Raw genomic sequence first — 21114 nt, 5'->3', positions numbered from 1 at the left:
TACGTACCTGGTCCTTGACGCTAAGCAGGGCCTCGAGCTCCTCCAGTGAGCGGCTCAACTCCTCTTTATCAGTGTGAGCAGCAGCAGGATGACCAAGCTGTGCCTCCAACTCTGCCACCTGGAACACAAACACATCAATACTCAGAGAACGTAGTGTATTTGTTCTTGTGGTGAGCGTCACTAGCATGTTAGCATTCATGATGTACTGTTTACAATATGAATCCCAGGGTGTCAATTTTGCATAATCATGAGCCGAATCATGGAATTGCATCAAAGGTCAAGGTCAACTAATGAAGTGATCTAGGTCATGTTTTCTTCATCAGCTAAGACTAAGTTTAATGATGCTGCAGCTACTCAACAAAATACTCGTTTGTCGTCAATATTTTTTTTACCTAAGAACTGTGCTGGAAGATACAGCCATCCCAAGGAGAGCTGACATCGTAGTTTTGTCGATGTGTCTATGCTGCTGTTGTTGACGGAACTAGCATAACTATGTGTATCAGTGCACCCTAGGAAAGACATTTCGGTAGTGTAAGACACTATGTAAGATACTGCAACTATAACTATATGTTATCATCAGTGTACGTGTTAATGCATGATCACAGCATGTCTATCAAAACATACAATGTTTAGGTTTTTTTTAAGAGGGCTTCATCGTCAATAGGTGTATCCCAATGACAGCATTGTAAGCCAGCTTATATTAACTAGTTTTTTCGTGTTATAATGCAAAGAAAAGGGAATCACACTCATTACTCACAAAGACAGAATGGTAGTATATAAACAGGTAGAGTTAAACCTATTCATGGTGGACCACCAGAAATAAATGACTATATGGGAAATACCACTGTGAACAAAAACAACTGACCCTCTTGTAATTATTCATTAATTCATTCATTTTCTACCGCTTATCCTCACAAGGGTCGTAGGGGTGCTGGAGCCTATCCCAGCTGTCTTCGGTCGAGCGGTGGGGTACACCCTGGACTGGTGGCCAGCCAATCACAGGGCACATATAGACAAACAACCATTCACACTCACATTCATACCTATGGACAATTTGGAGTCGCTAATTAACCTAGCATGTTTTTTTTGGAATGTGGGAGGAAACCGGAGTACCCGGAGAAAACCCACGCATGCACGGGGAGAACATGCAAACTCCACACAGAGATGACAGAGGGTGGAATTGAACTCGCGTCTCCTAGCTGTGAGACCTGCATGCTAACCACTTGTCCGCCATGCTGACGTGTTTATGCATCAAACCATTCAATGTTCTTCAAGGTTTTTTTTAGAGGGCTTCATCGTCAAAATAGGTGTGTCCCAATGATGTGCATTGTTAGCTAGCTCATATTAACTTGTTTTCTTGTGTTATAATGCACAGAAAAGTAAATGAATAAAAATAAATAATATAGAAATAAATATGTTTTCATGTATCACATAAGGATTGGTAAGGAAGGTCTCCTATAGCTGTGAGACCTGCGTGCTAACCACTCGACCGCCGTGCAGCCCCACTTGTAATTATGAAATGCATATTTGCAAAAGGCAAAAACAGCGGCCTGCATTGTTACTTGACTTATTTAACTTCACGGTTGACTCTCGGTTTGCTCGGCCATCCGTCGTGGTTCAGCGGCTGCACAGTGAGAGCAAAGCTTCAGAGCTGATTTTTTTTACATTTTCCTGGGAATTTGCTTGTTACTCTTCAAAACAGCAAAAAAAAAAAAAAAAACAAACTTGTTTACTTGCATGCGTTGGCAGTAATCGGCTTAAAACAGCCATCCAACAAGCTCCCCGGTGGAAGGACAAATTACTGATAGCTGTTTTTATAACCTTTAGGGATTTTTGGATAATTATATTCCTGTCTTGTTTACCTGTTTGTAAACTTCTAGATTTAAACAGGAGGGATACATCCACAACAACGTTTGCATGGATGTGCTTGTCAATCACAAGCATGATCAGAGACTGTTAATACGGAACTTTTAACTCCAGCAACTTAAGAATCAGGATGCACGGCGGTCGAGTGGTTAGCGCGCAGACCTCACAGCTAGGAGACCAGGGTTCAATTCCACCCTCGGTCATCTCTGTGTGGAGTTTGCATGTTCTCGCCGTGCATGCGTGGGTTTTCTCCGTGTCTCCGGTTTCCTCCCACATTCCAAAAACATGCTAGGTTAATTGGCGACTCCAAATTGTCCATAGGTATGAATGTGAGTGTGAATGGTTGTTTGTCTATATGTGCCCTGTGATTGGCTGGCCACCAGTCCAGGGTGTACCCCGCCTCTCACCCAAAGACAGTTGGGATAGGCTCCAGCACCCCCACGAAAATGAATGAATGAATGAATGAATTTAAGAATCAGTAAATTAGGGATGAAGGATTTTTTTTTGAGCCAGTACCGATCACTTCCTGCTTCTCAAGAACAACACTGATAACTTTTTGTGAGTAGTTGTTGCACACCTGGAGATAACAACAAATCGAACAGTGTAGCTTTGACAAACTGTAATTGTAGATTTGTACAATTAGTAAAAAATACCCGATATTTCTGGTCATGCAGAACTCACACATCGCTTTAAGCCCTCTTGTTTGCCCTTTTCAAAGCTGCGGCGATAGGAACAAGCCCCCGGGTGTCTTAGCAATGGTAACTGATAACGTATGATGTGTCGAAGCTCCATGTTTTATTTTCAAACAATGCACAACGATGAGCCAATTCAAGAAACAATACAAGCAGTTGATGTTTGCTAAATACAAGGATGAAGAGTCTTGAACCAGTCATGATGTGCTATATATATCACTATATTGACACTTACTATGGTACCCATTATGCTCATATCACCTCCTACTTCAGTACATGACAAAAATAAAATAATAAATAAATAAATAAAATTAAATTCAAAATTAAAAAAAAATAATTCAAAATTTAAAAAAAAATAATTCAAAATTTAAACATTTAAAAATGAAATAAAAAAATAAAAAAACTTATAAACCTATATTAGGAAAGCAGGAAGTGAACAAATGTAACAGTTACTGATTGTAAAAGTACCAGATGGAGGGGTAGGGTTTAATAAGCTTTGCTTCTTCCTACTCCTTTTGGACATGTGGAACTGTGAACTGATTATGTGATGCATTCAATTGTAATCTGATGCACGTTCAAATGAAATAAAACCATTACTATTACCCCTCATCACATTTAGAGCACAGGTGAAATGTCCCACACCGCAATGTTTGTTTCCAAGTGAGCTCAGGGGACGTTAGAGAAAAGGGGCGCTTGATTTGCTCATGCTAACCCATCTACAGCACAGCACGGTACTATTTTCTAGGCTGCTTATCCTCATTAGGGTTAGTTAGCTGACTTCGGGCGAGAGGTGGAATATAAACCCCGGACTGGTCACCAGCCAATCACAGGGCACAATATAGAAATCTTCCACTTCAGGTTACTTTTTTGTCCCCCGTAAATAAATGGCTGATGCTACATGAAACTACAGGAAACGTTCTTATTGATGTCGTCGATGGGAACCGAGTATATTAATTTTTATGCATTTTCATATGCAGTCTCTTCTATAAAGAGCCCATGCTGTGTTATGTCATACGCCATACGAGCCCAGCTTCCGAAAAGCCATGTAGACCCCCCCTCTGTATGCTCTCTGTACTGTATGTGACAACTAATGCCCCCCCCTAAGGCTCCCATCTTTGTTTTTGTGAGTAGACAGGACATAACGAAGACACTCTGACAGCTATCAAACTGACAGGGATACAAACACCCACTCATCCACCAATCTAATACAAGAGCTTTACTAACACTGAGGTTTGAGTTTAATATTAAATATAATATAATTAATTAAACTGTCAATTAATACCTTAAGACATTAAATTGCTTTTTTGGATTGTTACGATTGTGCCTACACAGTTATGTATGGATCACAAAGGGTGTAAATGCCATATGAAAAATATAGAAAATATACCCCACCCCCAGTCACATAATGAAAAAAAATGTGATATGAGATTGTTTTTTTTTTTTTGTTTTTTTTTATAAAGTCAACCTTCTCCTTGGAGCCTTATGGTGATTTATCATGTTCGCCTAAATGGGGCAGAGATGGGGGGGGAGAAAAAAAAAAAGGCTGGACACTATAGAGTGTCAGCCCCCCTCCCCCATCAAACCCTGGGGGCCTGCTCCATTTCGAGCCACCTGGTTGACTTTTCTGCAGTGTGTGCGTTGATGTGTGTGTGTCTATTTGAGGAGTTAACGCTCACCTGGACTCGCACGAGATAGGACAAAAACAGTGACAAGCGTCTCGTAATTAGCGATGATAGCGACCGCTGAAGGCCAGTTGTTGCGTCACTTGATTCGGTCTCCTTGAAGTTGCGCTTGTTTTGTTTGACCATGGGCATATCATTCTCTCTCTAGATTAGAAATGAAATTCCGGCCCTGCAATTATCACGGGAACTTGCTAAGAAAAATATTCATCGGAAAAAAGTGGGATGGACAGAAAAAAAACAGTTTGGAATATTACAGTGATTCTGTGTGAGGACTTAAACTGCGCACCAATACACATCACTGTCTGTTCATTGTGCGCGGTATACGTCCCCGACTGAACAGCAAGCATTCTAACAGCCACACGTCGGTTATTTTGCCCATGGAGCACACCAAATAGTGCTATTGTGTAAATAAAAACACCTGTCTCTTCCGTTTAAACCTCTCCACTACTATGGGAAAGACCAAAGAGCTGTCAAACGACTTAGAACGACTCAGAATTAAAGATAGTTCATCACAGTTAATTGATTTCATATAAATCGGGAATTTTTGTGAAGTACGATTTCTTATTCATGAATGGAACATTTATGTAGTTAGAGCATAGAAAGCCTGTGTTTTTATATACGTTTTTTTGTAATTATTAGAGCCCTCTAGACTTAAAATTACACCCCTATAGTCACATTTACACTCTATGATTACAGAAAATAAGCCATGTAAGATATACTTTACATACATAAGACTCATACTCGTGTGTTGCTGGAAAAAATGTTCGGGTGTTGAACAGTAAGTGATGTCGGGGGTTTGTTACGGATGCAAAAGTAGTAGGGGTTCAGTATTTATATTCAAGTCTATATATATATATACATATATAAAATGAACTAAACTAAACTATATGACTACTATATTAGGTAATACGCATGTAAAGGTGACAATAGGGGTGTTATTTCATGTTTAGAAGGCTCTAAGAGTTTTCTATTCTCAATCAAACCAATCAAATCAAACCTGCAGTGTTTGGTGAGACACACAAGCACCAGAGTTGACCACCTGAAAAACAGGATTTTAATAGAGGCACAAGAAACTCAAGCACGGGCTACTTTTGCATCCGTAACGAACCCCCGACATCACTTCCTGTCCAACACCAGAACATTGTTTTCCAGCAACACACGAGTACGAGTCTTATGTATGTAAAGTATATCTTTACATGGTGTAAGGTACACAAAATATAAGGTAACATGGTTTAGAAAAACTGTTTAAAATGCATAAATATGGTTAGAGCATTTAAGAGTAGTAATAGTTCATGTCATACATATACAATTCAGTTGTAAAAGAAAAAAAGACACCCTACTATTTTTTTTAAATATCTTTGTTTCTAAAATAACCAAATCTCCATTGTTAGCGTTTGGGTGTAATACCGCAATGTCCACTAGGGGGTGCTAGCAGCGATGGTGGTATAGAGTAGGTGACAAAACGACAGAGGAAGAATAAATCCTGAGGGTGAATATACGTCAAGTCATCGTGGATCGTCTTTCTTATTCTGTACCACAGGTTAGTACAAAGTTGAGATAATTTATATTTTAACGGCTGTAAAGAGTTTAGAAAGTTGCTAGAGTAAACAGCTGACTGCTAAATATTTGTTACCAAATGTGTTGTAGAGCATTTGAACATGAGCGAAATGGCTAATGCTAGCCATCTTTAATGTACAGTTAATAGCAAGAAGCAGGCTAATTGAAAAATGTGAAACGTGTCTGGAAACAAATTGTTGATGTAATCATCTTATGATATCTGAAGTGTTGTTATTTTTGAGGGGAAGAATAAACCCTGAGTGTGAATATACGTCAAGTCATTGTGGATTGTCTTCCTTATTCTGTACCACAGGTTAGTACAAAGTAGAGATAATTGCTATTTTAACGGCTGTAAAGAGTTTAGAAAGTTGCTAATTGAATGTGAAATGTGTCTGGAAACAAATAAGTCATCGTGGATTGTCTTCCTTATTCTGTACCACAGGATTTTCAAGGCATACAACCCCTCCAGGGGGTGGAGGGGTAACAATGGCTTATTTTTTGTAATTTTAATAATTACAAAAAAAACACAAATTACAAATTTCTAATAATTACAAAAAACGTATATAAAAACACAGGCTTTTTCTGCTCTAACTACATAAATGTTCCATTAACTATGATGAACGAGGGATTTCTATCTTTAATTCTGAGTCGTTCTAGGTAGTTTGACAGCTCTTTGGTCTTTCCCATAGTAGTGGAGAGGTTTAAACAGAATAGACAGGTGTTTTTATCCACACAGTAGCACTATTTTGTGTGCTCCATGCGCAAAATAACCGATGTGTGGCTGTTAGAACGCTTGCTGTTCGGTCGGGGGACGTATACCGCGCACAATGAACACAAAACAGCATGCTATGACTTTGCAGGCGTTGATTAAGTCGACGAAGGTGTTCTCTAGCAACTTCAAGTACATGTGACGATCAAGTGACGCCGTGATAAGGTTACGCCGCGTGCCCACCTGCTCTCGGAGGCGATCTGTCTCGTTCTGGTACTCGGCCAACTGCTGCTTCCACTGTTCCACGCTGCTGTTGGCTTCTTGCAGTGCTGCTACCAGCTTGGCATTACTGTCTTGGAGGGTGAACAGCTCTGCCTCCAGGTTGATTTCACACATGGACCTGGGGGCAGAAAAACAAACACTTGTTTGACTTGACTTTTGAAGTGACTTTTTTTTTTTTTCCGAATGGGACCATCTCTATTTAACTTTGACTCTCTGAAAAAAAAAAAACATTTAGATTGATAGTCTTTTGTAATGAAAAACCAATTAAGACATTTCTAAGGAATTTTAAAGTTAAAATGAATAACTATTGCGCACACTTTGCACGGCAAAGCAGCAACAAAAGAGCAAAAAGCCTCAATTTGAGTAAAAGCTTTTCACAATGCCGTCCATCTTCTAGCTGACATAAGAATGACTCACTTTACCTCACTGAGAAACACCTTAATATGCAACCCTGCACAAAATGCCGCATTTCAAACAGAAACATCCTGTAATTCCATCTAACAATAACATCTCCACGGATCTATGGAGGCTAATTACTCTATCGTTGCCATGGTGGCCGTATATCACCTACGTTTGTGGTATATAATACTGGACACCTCGTGTTTTTGTTTGGGAATAACATGGTAACATTAATGGAGTGTGCAATGGTTGTACAGTAAACCTCGGATATATCGGATTCAATTGTTCCCACTGGTTTTGTCCGATATAAGCGAAATCCGTTATATGCGTATACCGGAAAATGTCCGTTTTACGCATATATCGGATTTATATCCGGTATATGCGTAAATCGGATTTTATCCGTTATAAAAAGGCACTTCCTTGACTATGTTTCCAATGTACCTGGACGCGCAGGCAACGCTGCAAACGCTGCAAATGACGTCGTATAGCGGCCTATCACGATTCGACGAATCGGATCGCCACGATGCGGCCATCCGATATATGCAAGGGAAATTTAATGGAAATGCATTGGAACGGGACTGGAGATTTCGTCCGAAATAGGCGAAATCCGTTATAAAAAATCCGATATATGCAATGAATTTTTATTGGAAATGCATTACAGAAAAATTGGTTCTTTTTTATCTGTCCGTTGTGAGCGAATTTCCGATATATCCGAGTCCAATATGTCCGAGGTTTACTGTACATACTTGCACTATAAATGATCACATGCGAGTACAGTGGAACTTTGGTTAGCGTCTGTCCCGGTTAACATGTTTTTCGGTTTCCTATTTTGCTCATTTCCGGCCCTTTGTATTAAGTTGTGGACTCCTATAAAGCAGATACACATGATAACCCGCACAGAAAGCAGTCTAGATCTTCCAGATTCTGCACCTATCCCAGCTGTGGATTTTCCAAAATGGTCTGTTTAAATTTATTCCACCCACGACCTGCCTCTGGGCACGTCCACTCCGCTTTGATTGGTCCAACAGCTGATAGAATTTCTACCCGGGAACGCCCATATAAAAAAGTCCAGCTCACTGTGACATCACAGGGAGCAGGTTTCAAAAAAACCTCTCTGAAACCGAACGTTCATTGCCATCCCAAACTTCTTTGGGCTGACTTTCAAAGGTGAAAACTCATTATCTGAAACTTTGGCAGAATTTAACACAAGAATACAACATTCTAACTACATTTATAGGTCAAAAAAGTGGAAAAAGCGTAATAGGTCCCCATTAGTGTGAAAACTTTGTCTTGGTTTGCGTACATTACAATACTGTGTGGATCTTGCCGTGTTATAAATACACTGCGTGAGTCCAACTGTGTTAGCACAAAATGTCCTGTTTGCATCTTTAGCTTGCGAGCAAAATGGCAACCAGAACCGGATGTCAGCTATGTGACCGGTCTTTGATGACGTTTGCAGTTTACTCTTAAAAATGTTAACACAAAACACGTTTTTATAGTTATGCGATTATAGTTTTACATGTATAAAACAATTATAAATTAATATAGAATATTACTTTTACCTTCAGCAAAGACGTACATTGTTAGCTAGCTCACATTAACTAGTTTTCTGTTGTTAACTAGTTGAGGACTCCTATAAAGCAGAAACACTCCAATTTGATTGGTCCCACTCAGCTTGCATAGCTCAAAGCTTACAGAATTTCTACCCAGGAACGCCCATATAAGGAAGTCTGGCTCACTGTGACATCACAGGGAGCAGGTTTCCAAAAAACCTCTCTGAAACCGAACGTTCCTTGCCATCCTTTATTTTAGCTGTTTGAAGATGAACTATATCAGCAAGTTGAAGTATTTGTGATTTTAGAAATAAGGAGTTAGTATGTTCTCTGTAGGCGGCATTATGAATTATCCTTACTGGCCTTTTTTGCAGTACATTTAGCGAGTGAAGATTGCTTTTATTCATTCATTCATTTTCTACTGCTTTTTCCTCACGAGGAAAGCCTATCCCAGCTGTCTTTGGGCGAGAGGCGGGGTACACCCTGGACTGGTGGCCAGCCAATCACAGGGCACATATAGACAAACAACCATTCACACTCACATTCATACCTATGGACAATTTGGAGTCGCTAATTAACCTAGCATGTTTTTGGAATGTGGGAGGAAACCGGAGTACCCGGAGAAAACCCTCGCTTAATACATAGCTTTTATTGAGGTCTTCCTACATTTTAAAAAAAAATGTTAAATTTTCCAAATATTTCAACTTTCTTTCAAATTTTCTTTTAGTAATATTATGCTTTTATTCACATAATATTAGAACTTTTTCCCCAACCTAATTTTCGAAAAATTACAAATCTATTTCATAATTTTACAACTTTGAAAAATATTCTTTAATATTTCCAGTTATTGCTTCTAAAATGACATTATTCTTTTCATAATATTACAAGTTTATTCTCGTCAAATTGCCATTTTTTTTCTCAATATTTTGACTTTATTCTTGCAAAATTACAGCCGATTTTCCAGTTCTGTTAACTATTTCAACTTTTCAATAAGATTTTAATTAATAGTTAAAATTTAATTTAACAGTTTTAAATACAATTAAAAAAAAAAAAAAAAAACTTTCTTCTTGTAAGTTTCTATGCCGCTTATCCTCACTAGGATTGTGGGGGGTATGCTGGAGCCTATCCCAGCTGACTTCAGGCGAAAGGCGGGGTACACCCTGGACTGGTGGCCTGCCAATCACAGTGCACATATAGACAAACAACCATTCACACTCACATTCATACCTATGGACAATTTGGAGTCGCTAATTAACCTAGCATGTTTTTTGGAATGTGGGAGGAAACCGGAGTACCCGGAGAAAACCCACGCATGCACGGGGAGAACATGCAAACTCCACACAGAGATGGCCGAGGGTGGAATTGAACCCCGGTCTCCGGGCTGTGAGGTCTGCGCGCTAACCACTAGACCGCCGTGCTGCCTGTTTTTATTATGATATTATTATGAAAAATAAATCAGTCACTAAAGTAGCTGTATCCCTACTAACCGTGTCATAGCAATATTTACTTGCAGAAAAGACACTGAAGTGTTTTGCAAATGTTTGGATCAAGGAAGATATTATTAAAATTAAACAAATATGTTCCGGTAAAGGTCAGGATTTACCGAGGATACCAAATATGCCTGAGAGCTTTGAAATGCATTAAGTGGCGTCTTTCCACTTGGCAACCAATCCAGGAGCCTAGCAACCATACAGCTACTCACCATAGCAACAGAGAAGATCTTGCGCCGGCGTATAGAAGTCATGAAATGAAATCATCTGGACAAGATCTGCACATGACAACTCTTCCATATCATTACAGACCGCCAGGAGTGACCAGGAAAAGGACCAACAACGGGTGCAACATGATGAACACCACAGGTTCAATCGCCATGCGACGCAATGGATGATCTCACTAAATGCAAGGACAAAAATCTCCTCCAGGCAAAGTTGTTTTGTGTGAGTGGAACACTTACTCACCGCTGCTCCATTTAAAAATGTGTTCTCCTCCTTGTTACATCACTCGGATGTGTGTCTTTCACTGTGTATGACGACGTGTGAGCAAGGAAAGGCCCGGGAGCTGCGTTTTACATGCTTTCTCCGAGAAGTAAATGCAACCATTGAGTGATTGTACAAATGTGGCCTATACCAGTGATTTTCAACCACTGTGCCGCGGCACACTAGTGGTACCTTGAGAAACCGTCAGGTGTACCGTGAGGAATTATCCAATATCACTTTTTATAATTAACATTTATTAAATCATCATTTGCAAATATTATGTCAATAGCCATGAATATATGGACCCAAATATTCCAATTGCATTTGGTTTATTTGCTCAAACGGAAAGAATTGAACAGGGATGGAATATTCCTTTAACCAATCCGATTCAGGTATCTTGTATCCGCTAAAACGGAAATTTGTCAGGGTGCGTTCTTCTTCGTGGTGTTTTTCTTCTTCTGTTGTTTATTGGCGGTTTGCAAGCAGCTTATGTGTGCATTAGCGCCATCTGAGGAACAGAATCTAAACCCTTCTATACGCCATTCACAAGTGCAGTGTTGCATCTAAAACATGTCCTGAGTTTAATTATAAAATACAGTAAACCTCGGGTATATCGGACTCGGATATATCGGAAATTCGCTCACAACGGACAGATAAAAAAGAACCGATTTTTCTGTAATGCATTTCCAATAAAAATTCATTGCATATATCGGATTTTTTATAACGGATTTCGCCTATTTCGGACAAAATCTCCAGTCCCGTTCCAATGCATTTCCATTAAATTTCCCTCGCATATATCGGATGGCCGCATCGTGGCGCTCCGATTTGCCGAATCGTGACAGGCCGCTATACGACGTCATTTGCAGCGTTTGCAGCGTTGCCTGCGCGTCCAGGTACATTGGAAACATAGTCAAGGAAGTGCCTTTTTATAACGGATAAAATCCCATTTACGCATATACCGGATATAAATCCGATATATGCGTAAAACGGACATTTTCCGGTATACGTATATAACGGATTTCGCTTATATCGGACAAAACCAGTGGGAACAATTGAATCCGATATATCCGAGGTTTACTGTATTAGCAAGATTGAATGTGATCTTTTCCTGTTTAAATTTATCCCGGGTGCGTTCTTTCACAGCATGCTCAGATATGACGTAACACGCAGATCCAGACATTCTTCACTTTTAAAAATGGAGGCCAGCAATCGGCATTGGACAATGGTATCCATAGAAAGGAATATTCCAATCTCTTGTCTACATGCACCGTGAAAATCAACCAGAATAGTCAATAGGGCATGCCCAGTAAAACGTAAACATCAACATCACGTGATACCGGCTTCCTCGAGTTTTTCTTCCACTTGTTGGAATAACTCCGTATTGCCAGTTTTTCGTCTGTCCAGTCTTGAAATTTAGTTTGAATCAAAAACAAACTTTGCTTAGCAGTCCAATGCCGATTGCTGGCCTCCATTTTTAAAAGTGAAGAACGTCTGGATCTGCGTGTTATGTCATATCTGAGCATGCTCTGAAAGAACGCACCCGGGATAAATTTAAACAGGAAAAGATCAAATTCAATCTTGCTAATATTTTATAATTAAACTCGGGACATGTTTTATATAGATATATATTTTCTTTTTTAATAAAACTGGACTTGTGACTAAAGTATAGAAGGGTTTAGATTCTGTTCCACAGATGGCGCTAATGCACACGAAAGCTGCTTGCAAACCGCCAATAAACAACAGAAGAAGAAAAACACCACGAAGAAGAACGCACAAGATACCTCAATCGGATTGGTTAAAGGAATATTCCATCCCTGTTCAATTCTTTCCGTTTGAGCAAATAAACCAAAGTGAATTGGACTATTTGGGTCCATGTATACTATTGACATAATGGCTATTGACATAATATTTGAAAATAATGATTAATCAATGTTAATTATAAAAAGTGATATTGGATAATTCCTCACGGCACACCTGACGGTTTCTCAAGGTACACTAGTGGTTGAAAATCACTGCCCTATACAATATACTCAGACTGTTTATGAAACGAGGCTTATTATCATTTTTATGTGTAAAGCCACGACAATTAGTCTCAAGAGTGCATGACATTTGCTAGAGAGCCATATTAGCCGTGGATATACTACTTAATCTACTCCTCGGCTCCTTTTCACATCCTGCTCTCAGTCAGTGGTAAATTATAACGCTCATATATATACCACCCCCGGTTGGAGCCTCTTTGTGTATGACTTCTTATTAGACTGCAACCACAAGTCTACTGTTATGTTCACAAAGACGATGATATTCAGAAACGGGTGCATCTGTGAATTGGAAAGTGGACATTTGGGTATTTTAAGATTGTGTAATTAAGTCTTAAATTGACCTGAAAAATACATTTATGAAAATGTGCATAACTGGAATATAACAGCCTACATGTATTTTGATATTCTAAAAACATGCTAGGTTAATTGGCGACTCCAAATTGTCCATAGGTATGAATGTGAGTGTGAATGGTTGTTTGTCTATATGTGCCCTGTGATTGGCTGGTCACCAGTCCAGGGTGTACCCCGCCTCTCTCACCCGAAGACAGCTGGGATAGGCTCCAGCACCCCCACGACAGTATCACTCGGATACTGTGAACATCCAGCAGCAACACAACATTTTGGCATGACTACTATTTTGATGAAAAATATACTGAACCAGGGCTGCACAGCTTGAAGACCAGGGTTCAATTCCACCCTCGGCCATCTCTGTGTGGAGTTTGCATGTTCTCCCCGTGCATGCGTGGCTTTTCTCCGGGTACTCCGGTTTCCTCCCACATTCCAAAAACATGCTAGGTTAATTAGCGACTCCAAATTGTCCATAGGTATGAATGTGAGTGTGAATGGTTGTTTGTCTATATGTGCCCTGTGATTGGCTGGTCACCAGTCCATGGTGTACCCCGAAGACAGCTGGGATAGGCTCCAGCACCCGCCGCGACTCTCGTGAGGAAAAGCAGTAGAAAATGAATGAATGGAGCATCAGGTGGTGCAGGGTTGTCAAACGGCGAATGGTTACATGGTAAAAAAAACACTCTCAAAAACCCTCCAATGTGGCTGAATTGCAACAATTCTGCAAAGATAAGTGGGTCAAAATTCGAGACTCATTGCAAGTTATCGTTTGATTGTAGTTGTTGATGCTAAGGCTGGGAGTAGATTTAGGGTGCATTTTATGTTCAGTTGTGTTGTCAATGACTAATATTAAAATGTATATGATAATCTGAAACACTTAAGCGTGACAATCTGGATATGAAACCAACATTCAGTGAAGTGAAAAGAATGACGTGGGTGCCATTACCCTTCAGACAGCATCTTTTTGACCCGTTCCTTTTCCACTGTAAGCTCCACTTCTGCACTTTTACTGCGAAACAGCTTTTCCTCTCCTGGGCCGTTGACTGTCAGCAGTGGCGGTGAATGACGCTCCTCCGACAGTTCCTGGACCAAGAACCCACACAAGTACACTGTAGTTAGCCATGTTTTTGTTCCACTACGTGAACATGAAACACTGTGCAAAAAGGACGACAAGTAGGATGAAAAATACTCCTTTTAAATGTCACAGTCCATTGCACCTTTCTTTGTGACCTGAAGTATACCATTAGCAACCAAGCACACACTTACAAGGACATTTAACCGCTGTATGATCGTTCTACTTCAACAGCAGGTTTGCTTCAAATTAAATGAAAAATGTTCCAATATGGGCGGCAATAATCGCTCAATAATTAATCCACAGCCTGATCAAATTTGACTTGAGAGCTTCAGAACGCAGCTTGTGGTTTGTGCAAAGAAAACGGTCTTTGCTTTGTTACTACTGATAGCGACGAGGATTACGTCTTCCAATGAGGTTTTGTCTTTATCGGTGCGTATGCAAAACTGCAAAAAAAAATGCAAAAACTTGCGGTATGCTGTTTTTGATATACTGTATGATATGTATCAAGCTGTTTTTTTTAAATGGTTTACAGCAGGGGTCTCAAACACGTGGCCAAATGTGGCCCGCAGGACACCAGTTTGAGGCCCCCGCCTTGATATGAAAGTTTCATGATTAATGATTAATGTTCATGTTAAAGGTTAAATAACTGTTAATAGTTATCCTCCCTATCCGTGTGGAAGTGGTACGTTTTTGGCTATTTAAGTTGAAAGGAAATAACTTGAAGGCTACCGTTTAGGTCAGGGGACTCAAACACGCGGGCCGTGGGCCAAATGTGGCCCGCAGGACACTAGTTTGAGGCCCCCCGCATTGATATGAAAGTTTAATGTCAGTGCGGCCCGCGCAAGTTTGATATGGATGCTGTATGGTATCATGTATCCAGAAAAAAATTATTACGTTTGATTAATGTTCATGTTAAAGGTTAAATAACTGTTAATAGTTATCCTCCCTATCCGTGTGGAAGTGGTACGTTTTTGGCTATTTAAGTTTCAAGGAAATAACTTGAAGGCTACCGTTTAGGTCGCTAGCTCTCTAGTTTGCGAGTTAGCATGTGTCTCAAAAAACAACAAAAAAAAAACTTGTTTACTTGCATGCATTGGCAGTAATCGGCTTAAAGTAGTACTCGGAGAAAACCCCACGCATGCACGTGGAGAACATGCAAACTCTACACAAAGATAGCCGAGGGTGGAATTGAACTCGGGGTTTCCTAGCTGTGAGGCCTGCATGCTAATCACTCCCATTTGTCCACCGTTAACCTATTATTGTGCAGGACCGTCTTTCACAGAAGACACACCCACCAGAAACATAAATATGGAGATTTTTTTTCTTTAGAAAAAAATTTAGAAAATTTCACTTTCAGCAACTCTAGCAAACTAGAGAGCTAGCGACCTAAACGGTAGCCTTCAAGTTATTTCCTTTCAACTTAAATAGCCAAAAACTTACCACTTCCACACGGATAGGGAGGATAACTATTAACAGTTATTTAACCTTTAACATGAACATTAATCAAACGTAATAATTTTTTAGAAAAAGAGATTTTTTTCTTTAGAAAAAAATCAGAACCTTTTGAATCAGAAAGTGAAACAGACATCAAACAATCGCCTGAATGTAAAAGTGAAATACTTGACAGAACATTTGGATTGTGACAGCACACCAACTGTCTCTCGCTGCTCCGTAATCCGACTTGATATTTTTTCATCCCTGTTGCGGAAAAACAAGCTGTGATTTGTTCCCACTGTACCATTTTCACACATTCCCCCCCCTCCCCCGATGATGCAGATGAGTTTTACACTCTCTGTCACCTTAATTTCTATTTCCTTATGTGAAGAAATCAAACCCAGACATGACGGACAGATGTCAAATTCAACTAAAGTGTTACATTCCTGCACCAATCGGAAACCCATCTCGGAATATTAATTTGAGTGAGCCTTACACGATTCCCGGGAGAAGGATTGTGTGTTTTTGTAGCACTGTCTGTCCTTATAGACGCGTGGAATTAAACACACAACCCACTCATGTGGACGTGAACAAAAAGAGTCGAAATGAAACTAAAGACAACTGTGGTCAGATCCCAAAATCCAAGGGATCGACTTCCATATTCATCCCTGAATAATTCACGCTGTGGATCATGTTTAAGTCATAAACCGCGTTACAAATACTTAAGTTCAGTTGAAAGACTCGGGAGGAACTTTTAGGGGGTACTTTGTGTACTTCCTGTTCTCGAGTTTTTTTTTTTAATAATCAGTAAAGTATCAGACAGATTTTTGTATCAGACTAGAAAAAAAAATAATTCTGATGAGATCCAAACATCTGAATGTGTTTCATGGGATTTTATGTTCAGGATTTTTTTAGAAACCTGGATCAAGTGCACCGGCTTTTGAAGACAAGGCTTCAAAAGAGTTATGCTTTTGCATTAATAAATGACATGATTACTTTTTAAGCTCATATTCAATAACTAATGGGGGAATTTTTTTTTCCCTAAATTAAACATTTCCAAGCATTAAAATGAACTAAAATACAAATATTAGACATTCAGAAGACGCATTCACTGGTGTGTCAGCAATGTTACTATAATGTTCGATGAGACGCACAAGCACCAGACCCGATCGTCCAGAGTTACATGCTTTTTTTTTGCAAATATGAATTACAATGTTCCTTCACTACATAGCAGTACACTTTTTTTCACTGTTTCACAGGTTTTAAAGGTGGCTATAGGGGTGTTAGTTCAAGTCCAGAAGGCTCTAATAATGTTAGAAACTGTATTTAGAAGGTTCATTCATTCATTCATTTTGTACCGCTTTTTCCTCACAGGTTTTAAAGGTGGCTATAGGGGTGTTAGATCAAGTCCAGAGAGCTCTAATAATGTTAGAAACTGTATTCATTCATTCATTTTATACCGCTTTTTCCTCACGAGGGTGGAATTGAACCCTGGTCTCCTAGCTCAGACTAGACTCATCCTACAAAAGAAATCATTCTGATGAGATCCAAACATCTGAATGTGTTTCATGGGATTTTATGTTCAGGATTTTTTTTTAGAAACCTGGATCAAGTGCACCGGCTTTTGAAGACAAGGCTTCAAAAGAGTTATGCTTTTGCATTAATAAATGACATGATTACTTTTTAAGCTCATATTCAATAACTAATGGGGGAATCTTTTTTTTTTTGCCTAAATTAAACATTTCCAAGCATTAAAATGAACTAAAAATACAAATATAAGACATTCAGAAGACGCATTCACTGGTCACTAGGTGTCAGCAATGTTACTATAATGTTCAATGAGGCACACAAGCACCAGACCCGATCTTCCGGAGTAAAAGGCTTTTTTTGCAAATATGAATTACAATGTTCCTTCACTACACTTTTCGCGCAATTGCTGTTTCACAGGTTTTAAAGGTGACTATAGGGGTGTTAGTTCACTGTTCCAGAGGGCTCTAATAATGTTAGAAACTGTATTTAGAAGGTTCATTCATTCATTCATTTTCTACCGCTTTTTAATCACGAGGGTCGTGGGGGGGTGCTGGAGCCTATCCAGCCTATCAGCTGTCTTTGGGCGAGAGGCGGGGTACACCCTGGACTGGTGGCCGGCCAATCACAGGGCACATATAGACAAACAACCATTCACACTAACATTCATACCTATGGACAATATGGAGTCGCTAATTAACCTAGCATGTTTTTGGAATGTGGGAGGAAACCGGAGTACCCGGAGAAAACCCATGCATGCACGGGGAGAACATGCAAACTCCACACAGAGATGGCAGAGGGTGGGGAAAGACAAAATAAGAAGCCAAAAAGTTACCACTTCCACACAAAATAGGAGGAGAACTCATTCATTCATTCATTTTCTACCGCTTATTCTCGCGAGGGTCACGGGGGTGCTGGAGCCTATCCCAGCTGTCTTCGGGCGAGAGGCGGGGTACACCCTGGACTGGTGGCCAGCCAATCACAGGGCACATATAGACAAACAACCATTCACACTCACATTCATACCTATGGACAATTTGGAGTCGCTAATTAACCTAGCATGTTTTTGGAATGTGGGAGGAAACCGGAGTACCCGGAGAAAACCCACGCATGCAGGGGGAGGAATCAAACTCGGGTCTCCTAGCTGTGAGGTCTGCGCTTAACCACTCGAACACCGTGCCGCCCCATTTAGAAGCTTGTAAACAGGTTTTCTATGAAAAAATGTCTAAATACGGAATCTTATTTGCGGAAATTCACTTATCCTGGTCAGGTCTGGAAACTAATTAACTGTGATAAACGAGGGATCACTACACAAATTATTTTTTTCAGATTAAAATGAACAAAGCATTATTAGAGCCCTGTAGACATGACAAAACACGACTATAGTCACATTTATACTCTTTTTATTTACAACATATTGCGCAACCGCAGGGTCTCGAGACGCATGCTAACTCGCAAACTAGAGAGCTAGCGACCTAAACGGTAGCCTTCAAGTTATTTCCTTTAAACTTAAATAGCCAAAAACTTACCACTTCCACACGGATAGGGAGGATAACTATTAACAGTTATTTAACCTTTAACATGAACATTAATCAAACATAATAATTTTTTCTGGGTACATGATACCATACAGCATCCATATCAAACTTGCGCGGGCCGCACTAACATTAACTTTCATATCAAGGCGGGGGGCCTCAAACTAGTGTCCTGCGGGCCACATTTGGCCCGCGGGCCGCGTGTTTGAGACCCCTGCTGAAAATGATGAGGATACCCTTAATGACAAACCACGACTACAGTCACATTCATACTCTTTTTATTTATAACATATTGCGCAACTGCAGGGTCTTGAGACACATGCTAACTCGCAAACTAGAGAGCTAGCGACCTAAACGGTAGCCTTCAAGTTATTTAATTTAAACTTAAATCGCCAAAAACTTACCACTTCCACACGGATAGGGAGGATAACTATTAACAGTTATTTAACCTTTAACATGAACATTAATCAAAGGTAATAATTTTTTCTGGGTACATGATACCATACAGCATCCATATCAAACTTGCGCGGGGCCGCACTAACATTAAATTTTCATATTTGGCCCGCGGGCCGCGTGTTTGAGACCCCTGCTGTAAACCATTAAAAAAAAAACCCCAAAAAAAAAACATCTTGATACATATCATACAGTATATCAAAAACAGCATACCGCAAGTTGCATACAAACTAAATAAAACCCACCAATAAAGACAAAACCTCATTGGAAGACGTAATCCTCGTCGCCGCCAGTAAGTAACAAAGACCGTTTTTTTCTTTGCACAAACCACAAGCTGCGTTCCGAAGCTCTCAAGTCAAATTTGATGAGGCTGCGTATTAATTATTGAGCAAAAAATCATCCATGCAATGCAAAGACGCATGACTTAGAATACAGTAGCATCGGCCTCAAGACAAAAGAAAATGCATGATTTATATTGTATTAGGATTTTGTGAGACTTTCCACTCACCTGAGAAAGCTGGGGGGGTTGGGGGGGGTCCATATATCCCATAATGCATCCCATGCAAAAGAAGAAAAAGGACAGAAATTGAGAAATAAGTAATAATTATGCTTGCTGCATGACGAAGAAAAGAAATGACTGGTGACTGAAACCTTTTTTTTTTTTTTTTTTTTTAAATGTCTGACTTGCAGATGATCCCGGGAAATACAAAAACAGAAATACATTTCATATTTTATTTCACTTTTCAACATTTTAATTTTTCATTTGCAACCAAGAAATAAAAAAAAAAAAAAGCAAAAATAATTCACCTTTATATTTTTACATGATTCAAACAGGGTGTCTTTTTTTTTTTTTTAGGTGAGAGCTGTCAAATGCAAATCTCACTCTTGGATATTTTTAAATATTAAGTTGCTTTTCCAAAGAGCTTTCACCGTGACGTGCCTTTGCCGCAGTTTTTTTTTTTTTTTTTTTTTAAAAGTACATTTACACTGTTTACTTATTTATCCGAGCATCAGTCCATTTTGCCTTCTGAGCTTATATAAAAGCTCCTGTCTTCACGTTCTAAGCTTCATTGAGACCACAAGCCGCCTTCATTTATTTATGGCTCCATGCATCAGGACATGCGAGGCTTCCCTTCAAGCACCTGCGTCGCTCATAACACAACACAACACTTTTTTTTTTAGTGTTTTCATTGCCAAGATTTTGATTTAAAATATACATGACTGGCATTTATTGTACTTTTCTGCAAGTACTGCATAGGTACTTTGCATGAGGGAGTATCCGATGAGCAGACAAAATGACAGGTTCTTACAAAACTTGAGTGAGAATTCAAACAAAGAACCCAGATTAGGCACAGCAAGTGAAGACCGGGGGCTGGAGCTGGTCATCGGTTTGAACCCAGACCTAAAACCTTGCTTTTTAATGCACAACACTAGAACAAAAAAGACTAAAAACACGTCTAAAAACCTCAAAGTAGGGCTTAACAAGAACAAAAACTGATGTTTGGGTTGGTCACCTGTTCAGACACGGTCTCAAGTTCTTGTTTTTTTTTTTTAATGCACAAGATTAGACGCATGCAATCCAGAAAATCATATGTAAAAAATAATAAATATAAATTATCGACGTCTAGATCAATTGGCCAACTTCTGTAAAATACCCCTGATCAGCACATGCAGATAAAAAACTAACAAAAAAAAACTTAAATCGGAGCATTCCTAATATAAATATGCTGATCGGTCAGATGATCTAAACCAGGGGTCTCAAACACGCGGCCACTAGTTTGAGGCCCCCGCCTTGATATGAAAGTTTAATGTTAGTGCGGCCCACGCAAGTTTGATATGGATGCTGTATGGTATCATGTACCCAGAAAAAATTATTACGTTTGATTCATGTTCATGTTAAAGGTTAAATAACTGTTAATAGTTATCCTCCCTATCCGTGTGGAAGTGGTAAGTTTTTGGCTATTTAAGTTGAAAGGAAATAACTTGA

At 39.6% G+C, this 21114-nt stretch overlaps 1 protein-coding gene across 2 annotated transcripts in view; it reads right to left on the bottom strand.

The window, feature by feature from the left end:
• Window positions 1-21114, bottom strand: part of LOC131130187 (homer protein homolog 3-like) — a 63443-nt gene that overhangs the window by 10088 nt on the left and 32241 nt on the right. For both annotated transcript variants that reach the window (XM_058074444.1, XM_058074445.1), the window contains 3 exons: window positions 14050-14186; window positions 6750-6906; window positions 8-118 (listed from right to left, as the gene is read on the bottom strand). In XM_058074444.1, coding sequence (XP_057930427.1) covers window positions 8-118; window positions 6750-6906; window positions 14050-14186 — 405 coding nt within the window. The remainder of the gene's footprint in view (window positions 1-7; window positions 119-6749; window positions 6907-14049; window positions 14187-21114) is intronic.

This window comes from Doryrhamphus excisus, chromosome 5 (assembly GCF_030265055.1).
Source record: "Doryrhamphus excisus isolate RoL2022-K1 chromosome 5, RoL_Dexc_1.0, whole genome shotgun sequence".
Lineage (NCBI taxonomy): Eukaryota > Metazoa > Chordata > Actinopteri > Syngnathiformes > Syngnathidae > Doryrhamphus > Doryrhamphus excisus.
This window is presented reverse-complemented; position numbering and strand designations above follow the sequence as displayed.